The sequence below is a fragment of the Arachis duranensis genome, chromosome 2 (assembly GCF_000817695.3).
Source record: "Arachis duranensis cultivar V14167 chromosome 2, aradu.V14167.gnm2.J7QH, whole genome shotgun sequence".
In the NCBI taxonomy this organism is placed as follows: domain Eukaryota; kingdom Viridiplantae; phylum Streptophyta; class Magnoliopsida; order Fabales; family Fabaceae; genus Arachis; species Arachis duranensis.
The window spans coordinates 11,401,958-11,410,774 of NC_029773.3; the positions used below are offsets into that span (position 1 = coordinate 11,401,958).

Genomic DNA, 8,817 nt, shown 5'->3' on the forward strand with positions numbered 1-8,817 from the left:
TAACTATAGTAGATGATAAAACCAGATTTGTGTGGATTTATTTCATGAAATTAAAGTCAGAGGCCAGCAGTTTGGTTCAGAATTTTGTTGCCTATGTGAAAACTCAATTTAATTCTCAACTAAAGATTATTCGAACTGACAATGGTCCTGAGTTTAAACTTGATATTTTTTATAATTCACAGGGTATAATGCATCAAACATCATGTGTTGAGACACCTCAACAAAATGGTATTGTTGAACGGAAACACCAACATATTCTTAACATTGCAAGAGTATTAATGTTTCAATCATCCTTGCCAAAAATTTTTTTGGAATTTTGCTATTGGTTTAGCTGTTCATTTAATTAATAGATTTCCGACTCCAGTTTTAAAAAATAAAACCCCTTATGCTACCTTATTTGGCAAGGATGCAGACATTAGTAACCTTAAAGTGTTTGGATGCTTGGCTTTTGCTTCAACGTTAATTCATGGACGAAAAAAATTTGATAAACGAACAAGAAAGAGTATTTTTCTTGGTTACCCACCTGGCACAAAAGGATATATTTTGTTTGATATTCACACTAGAGAACTATTTTTGTCTCGAAATGTGGAGTTTTATGAACATTATTTTCCTTATAAATCCTTTCATGATGATATGACCAAAAATTTTATAAGTGCTTCTTCTTTACCTATTGCTGATTCTAATTTTAATGAATTTGATCTTTTCACTTATGATTCTTTAGATGCATTTCATCCATCTCATGTAAATATTGATTCTTTTCATGATCCTAGGGACCCTACCTCACTTACTGATTCACATGTAGTTTCTCCTAGTCCACCAAATAATGCATCATCTAATTTTCATTCAAATGATAACATGCATCATCAGGATCTTAGAAGATCAACTCATATACATAAACCACCTTCTTATCTTCAAGATTATCATTGTATGTTACTTAGAACAGGAAGCTCTAGTAACCAATCATGTTCCAAGCGGTACGGTCTATCTCACATGGTGGATTATGGGAAGCTATCCCCTACACATAGAGCCTTTTCCCTAGCAATAACCACAACAGTTGAACCGAAGACTTATGAACAAGTTGTGCAGCACGAATGCTGGAGAAATGCAATTAGTGCGGAATTGCTTGCTCTTGAGAAGAATAAAACTTGGTCTATCACTTCTTTGCCTCTTGAAAAGCGCCTCATTGGATGCAAGTGGGTTTTTAAAGTGAAGTTTCACCCAGATGGTAGTGTTGAACGCCACAAAGCACGTCTTGTGGCTCAAGGTTTTCGTCAAAGAGTTGGCTATAATTACTTTGATACATTCAGTCCGGTTGTAAAAATCACTACTTTGCGACTTATTCTTACTCTTGCTGCGGTACATAATTGGAAACTTCACCAATTAGACGTTAATACAGCATTCTTGCATGGTGAGTTGCAAGAAGAGGTTTATATGAAACCCCCCAAGGTCTCGATGTTTCAAATGGTGCTGTTTGTAAGTTGAATCGTTCTTTATATGGCTTGAAACAGGCAAGCCGTCAATGGAATTTAAGATTAAGTGGTTTTCTTCAGCAACATGGCTTTATCAAGTCTCCTCATGATCACTCTTTGTTCACCAAGCACACTAACCTCGGCTTGGCTATTATTATTGTTTATGTTGATGATCTTGTTTTATCTGGAGATAATTTATTTGAAATTGAAGCTATTAAAAGGGCTCTTGATGCTGAATTTAGTATTAAGGACTTAGGCCGGTTGAAATTTTTTCTTGGAATAGAAGTTGCCCGTAGTTCTGAAGGGATTGCTTTGTATCAACGTAAGTATACTCTTGATTTGCTTGAGGAATATGGTATGCTGGAAGCTAAACCTGCTTCAGTTCCTATGCTGTATAACGGAAAACTTTCTAAGGAGAGTGGCATAAGATTACAAGATCCATTACAATATAGAAGACTACTCGGACGACTGTTATATCTCACCAATACTCGTCCAGACATTGCTTTTGCAGTTGGGAAGCTCAGCCAATTTTTGGATTGTGAAATTGATAACCATTACAAGGCAGCACTACATGTTCTTCGATACATCAAGAAATCTCCTTCTAAGGGTCTTTTCTTCTCTTCAAATAATGATCTCAAATTGACTGGTTATGTTGATTCAGATTGGGCAACTTGTTCCGATACTCGTCGATCAATAACTGGGTATTGTTTTTTTCTTAGGTTCTTCATTAGTATCTTGGAAGAGTAAGAAGCAAACAACTGTAGCATGTTCTTCTTCAGAAGCTGAATATCGTGCCATGGCACAAGCAACTCGGGAAGGTCAATGGCTTCTTTATCTTCTTAATGACTGCCATGTATCTCATCCTCACCCAATCAATCTCTATTGTGACAATCAATCTGCGCTGTACATTGCAGCTAATCCGGTTTTTCACGAAAGAACCAAGCATATTGAAGTAGATTGTCACATTATTCGTGAAAAGTCTCAAATAGGAGTGCTAAAATTGCTACCTATTAAATCAGCTCATCAAACGGCTGATTTACTTACTAAAGCGTTATCACCGGGTGTCTTCGAATCTTTACTTTTCAAGTTGGGCATGCTTGACTTACACGCCCCACTTGAGGGAGGATATTATGATGATAACAGGATAAATGTTTCAACAAGCCTTAATTCAAGGGAGGATGATAATAATGTTGCTGAACTTGCAACTAATTCAATCAGTTTCAACTTGAGGGAGGATGTTGGAGATGATATTAAGCTGGTATCTAATGGCTTACAAAAGCAAGTTGTAACTGATTATGGCTGAATAACCATAGTTAATTTATTTACCATATTAAGTTAGGTTTTAGTAAAGTTAATAATCTCCGAAAGTAGCCATTATCTACACTCTCCTTCTACTCTCCAAAATTTGCGGCCGGTGGGCTAGACATGCCCCCATTTCGTTTGCGCCAGCCATGAGGTGCTTCATCTCCTTGGTGGCAGCTACGAAATTGCAAAGCCTGCGGCTGTCCCTCCATTTCGCAGGCTCCGAGAGTGAATTGATGACTCCATTTGGTGGGCGACGCCCTTGAATTGACCATGCGTATTTCAGACAATATTTCAATCCATGCGTATTCCTGAAAATAAAATTTTTCATATGTTTATTTATATAAAAAAGCCTTATATCACCTACTCTTATATACTTTGAATGAGTCAAAACTAGGCTACTAATTAAGCCACAAGCATTTGAAGCCAACTATCCTGATATTCCTATGTGAATTATTTTCAACTGGCCAATTGCATAATTTTATATCTACTTCAAAGATAAATATGGTAATTTTAAAACTCACTAAAAGACAAAAATATTGCTGGAAACTTGATAATACACAAGAATATGAAGTTCTACAATCGTACACAGAAATACGTGATAATTTTTTTTATATAATAACACCTGAAATTAATTAAATTAGGTTGGTCTAATAGTTAGTTTACTAATTCGTTTAAATAAGTATTGGAAGTTCAAATTTTGCCTTATGCATGTAGTAACTTATTAACCAACGATAAACTCTTAAATAAATCTCCAATCTACGACGAATTAATTCTTGTCCTACCAGACTAAAAATACTGTGGGTAATAAAAAAAATAACACCCGAAATCAAAATATTTCTATGCAAGCATATATTGTCCTATACAAACTCATATTTAAGATGTGTGCATAAAATTGCAACAAAATGTTGAAACTAACTTATTAATATTATTAGCTGCCATCCTCACCAATAAAGTAGTAGAGTAGTAGGAAGACTAATTAAAATGAAAGATGTGCACATTATTAATTTTCTTTTGTACAACGAAATATTGCAGGAAAAAATTGTGAAATTATATTTCTCTACAAGAAACAGCAATGAGAAGAGATATTTTTTTGCTATGAAAAATGAAAATGGAATAGAATAATATTGATGACATCCATATTATATTGGTCACTTTAGGATCATAATACCTTTCTTTCTTGTTAATTGAGTTGCATTATTATATTCCTTTGTTTCAGGTTGTTGCTTTATTAATTTGCATCCATATATTGTCACAACTCACAAAGGGATTTACTAACTATCCCTCGTGGGGCAGTGTCACAGTAATTAAGGTGAGCTCGGTAATCATACAGTCATACATCAGCTGCTTCTGTATGTGGCTATGTGCTATTTTTAATTACTTTTGCTATAGTATTGATGTCCGAAAGATTTTTCATTGACAAAATAACTTTAAAAAAAAATGAAATTAACCTGTGTCCTTACTTTTTAAAGTGACAAGTGTTAAGTTTATTTTTGTTATTAACAGCAGTGTGTATGTGTATGTTAAATACTCATAATACTATCATAGTATGTATTTGTTATTAATAATCAATCGTTGTTGTATTTTTAAATTGAGCCTTTACTTATTATTATATACTATAAATATTTATTAAATAAATAATATTAATAGATATTATATAATCACAAAAAAATAAATTGTGATTAATAATTTTTTTTGTTTATTTTTTTAATTTGTATATATTTAATAAAGGATAAAAAACCTAAATAAATCAATAGGAAAATTTTATTACTCAAATCAGCCAAAACAAAATTTTTTCAGTAATCCACTAACGAACAAATATATATAATTCGAATCAACATGATTCGAACTGCCAATGCAAGTAATTCGAAGCAACTTGATTCGAATTACGTTTGAAATGAGTTGCATGTAATTCGAATCAAGTAGATTCGAACTTTAGAGGGATAAATTGAATTGACATCATTCGAATTAGTAGGGAAACGTGACTCAATGGAGTTCAAATCATATTGATTCAAATTATTCATTGTTAGAGAATCTAATTTCATGTTTATGGTACGTACTTTATGATGGAATATTAAATTTTTTGCTAGTTCACATTCGTTATAAACAACAGACATACAAAACATTTGCAACTACGATATTTTTTACTGTTACATAACTAAAATTCGAAACATAGTACACTAGTAAATCAAACAACACAAAACCAACCCTACCTATTTGTGACTGTCCTCCCTGGCTACCTCCGACCTGTGGACAGCTCCGACGAGTGTGTCCGGGTTGCCGACATAAGCCGCATCTCTTAGGCCGGTTTGGATCTGCCTCGTCCATGTTCGTCCGTATCCGAGTAGACTTGGGGCGACCTTCCCTTGCACGCTTCTTGTTCGGGTCCGGTATTACTGTCGGCCCATCATATGATGGCCATAAACCCTCTGAGATTGGAGGTCTAAATCCCATCTGATAAACACTAAAAACGTTACTGAATCGATAGACAGGGTGCACGTAGGAGTGCCAAGTGACTCTTGAGTAGGCACAGCATGCCAGTGCATGCGGACAAAGGAAATGAAGTGCCTGGAAGTATCCGCAATCACATGTCTGAGATTCGAGTGAGACCTTGTAGCTACCCAGGGAGAAAGAACCAGTCGGAGTGGTCTCTATAACCATGTACTCGGAGTTGTCCCTGTCATACAAAGTAACTGTGAAGCACCTTGCCGTCTTCAAGTTGGCCTCGATACATTTAACTAGGTGTTGACTGAATACTTGTCCGGTACCCATCTGGGCCTGCGCCTCTCTCCCCTTGCGTACAAAAAGTTCGGCCAACCGTCATACGTTGCTTTCACCAACGAGCATACCGGAAGGTTCCTCACACCCTTGAGGATTGAATTCACACACTCAGATATATTCGTCGTCATGTGACCGAATCTCCGGCCCTCATCGCAATACTGTGTTCACAATGAATACTCAATCCGGTTTGCCCAATCACACATCGTCGGATCTTCCGAGCGAAGAATATCAAACCAGTAATGGAACTCCACCTCCGTCTTAGCATAGGCAGCGTTCATGAGAAGCCTCCTTGCGTCTTTACCCTTGAAGGTGAGCGCAAAATTTGCTGCTACGTGCCGAATGCAGAAAGCTCGGTATGCAGCCGGAGGTAACCAGTCCCCGTCGGGAGCCTCAAGGGCGGCCTTGATGCCGTTATGCCTGTCAGAGATAACGAGCAGACCCGGCTATGGTGTAACGTGCTGACGGAGGTGGGAGAGAAAGAATGACCAAGACTCAGCATTCTCACCCTCGACTAGTGCGAATGCAACAAGGAGTATGTTGGAGTTCCTGTCCTGTGCAATCGCAACAAGCAGAGTACCCCCATACTTGCCATATAGATGGGTCCCATCAATACTAACCAACGGCTTGCAATGACGAAATGCCTCGATACACGGTGGTAAAGTCCAGAACAGTCTGTGAAAGTAAGCTTTAGATTCGTCCAGCTGTCCCCCAACTTGAACAGGGCTAGTCCGAAGAACTGCAATAGAACCAGGCATCGTCACCTGCACTCCTAACACCCACATTGGGAGCTCGTTGTAAGACTCATTCCAGTCACCATAAATGAGCGCAACAGCCTTCTACTTCGCCATCCAGACCCTCCTGTAGGTCGGCTTGAACCCATAGTGCGAGGCAGTCGCATTTAGAAGCACCTTGATGCTAACGGATGCATCAGCTCTAACCATTGGCATAATGAATGCCGATATCACATGATAATCCAAACTCCTGTGATCGCTTCAGATAGAGCTGGCGAGACAAGTATGCGGTCCATTGTACCGTTTGACCTCCCATATGCCCTTGCGCTGTCGGAGACTCAGTCGAATCAACCATGTGCACCCATTCCCGAACTCAGAACACTTGCCAACGTAACGGCGATAATCAGACTCCACAACCTTGTACTATACACCTCGGCGGATGCTGTAAGTCTTCACACTTAACAGGGCATCCTCCTTATCCTGAAATTGCTGACCAACCTGGAACTCTGTCATACCAGCTGACCCTTCTGCATCTCTTGGGCCAAATCCTGCAGCTTCGCAAGGTACCCCCGGCTGCCTCATGGCATCCAGGTCCAAAGATGAAAAATGTGGAGGGTACTGCTGTGTGCCAGAGCTAGAGCCACCACCGGCACCGGCAGGCTCACTGGCTCCGATATCATCGGCACTATCATCAGCAATCATATCCGACTCGACATCATCGTCCTCTACATCATCAAACAATTCATCTTCAGCCACAGCCGGTGCAGCATAGTATACAGAGGTAGGTACAAGTTCCGCTGTTCCAACCTCGTCGCCAACACTACCATTGAGATCAATAGCGAACGAAGGGGAGGCGACAGGCGGGACGGGTGGCTCGTACGCCGGGACTGAGGAAGATGCAAAGGCAGGACTTGAGCTAGAACCGGCAACCGTCGCTACAGTGTTGGTATTCCGGTTCGAACCCCCCGAGCTGGACACCACATCAACCAGCTTTGCCAACAGCTCCGGTGTCCGCACTTCGAAAAACTGCCGGCGACAAAGAAACATGACCTGTAGGTCCTCATCACTCCCGATTGTGAAGCAATCATACTTCACAGTATCTTGGAGCACCATGACTGGAATGCGATAGAAAAACTTCTTAACCCGTTTAACACCTTCCAGACCAAGTTTCTGTAATACAGAGCTAGCAAGGTCATCATAGCTCGTCGTAGAACTCACGATAATACAGAGAGGATCCTTATCGGTGAACTTGACACCTGAGCGAGTTTTCCTCTTAATCGATCCTTTGTGGTAAACCAACACTATAAAACTGTCCTCACCAGCCATATGACCCCTCAATATTGAGAGCAACTCACGTTCATCACATATATATACAGGTCCGGAACACACTAATTCGAAACAATCTAATTCGAACTATTTATACATAATTCGAATCAAGTCAATTCGAATTAACTTTTGCTTCTTCTTTCTTAGTAATTCGAATTGCTTAATGGGACAGTTTTTCTACTAATTCGAATCATGTCAATTCGATTTACCCCTCTAAAGTTCGAATATACTTGATTCGAATTACATGCAACTCGTTTCAAACGTAATTCGAATCAAGTTGCTTCGAATTACTTGCATTGGCAGTTCGAATCATGTTGATTCGAATTATATATATTTATTCGTTGGTGGATTGCTGAAAAAATTTTTGTTTTGGCTGATTTGGATAATAAAATTCTCCCATTGGTTTATTTAGGTTTTTTACCCTTTAATAAATTTATAGTTAAATAAAATATAATTAATTTTAAAATGAATGACTTTAAAATTAAAATAAATTGAATATAAATAAAATAAAATATTGTTATATATATATATTATAATTTGTCTTTTAACTTATTGTATCACCTCCTATATGCTAGTTCCACTTTTTATGCCACCATAAAACTTCTATGAATCAAGTTAGTTTTAAAAACTAAGTTTTTTGTTTTGTTCGTGCCAAAGCAGATTATGCAAAAGATATTTTTCGTTTTAGGGAAGAAGAGAATCAGACAAACATGCATCCTAGTTTAATTTTTTGTGGAGTGAAGATTATGTATTGAGCAATTCGCCCGTAAATCAGGTAAACAAGACACTGAAGATGCAAAGGTGTTTCTGTATGGAACTGTAACACAACACCTTCAAGAATTGAGGAATCTGTTCAGTAGTAAGGATGTGACTGAAGGGTACAACAATGAGGAGCTAGTACAGATGTTGGTTGTGGATGGATGTGCTTTGCTCTATTTCATGTGCAATATTAATGATCGAAATCCAAAACCATTGATGCTCAAGTTTGATCAGTTGTGGTGTATATGGAGAGAGATTATCTTGTTGGAAAACCAACTTTCAGCAAAATTGTTGAACTTACATACCGGTGATGTCTGATTTTATCAGTTGACGAACAAGATACTGTTCCATTTTCTATGCATGGGCCTACCAAACAGGAGAAAAGATTTAGCCACCTTTTCTGAAAGATATGACCAGAATAACGTACCAACTCATCTACTGGACTATAT

The 8,817-nt window shown here is 38.2% G+C and overlaps 1 protein-coding gene across 1 annotated transcript; it reads right to left on the reverse strand.

The window, feature by feature from the left end:
- Nucleotides 1-6,706: 6,706 nt before the first annotated feature.
- LOC107473501 (uncharacterized) lies at nucleotides 6,707-7,609 on the reverse strand. Its single transcript, XM_016093079.1, has one exon. The coding sequence runs from the start codon at nucleotides 7,607-7,609 to the stop codon at nucleotides 6,707-6,709; it is 903 nt and encodes a 300-aa protein (XP_015948565.1).
- Between the last annotated feature and the right edge of the window lie 1,208 nt (nucleotides 7,610-8,817).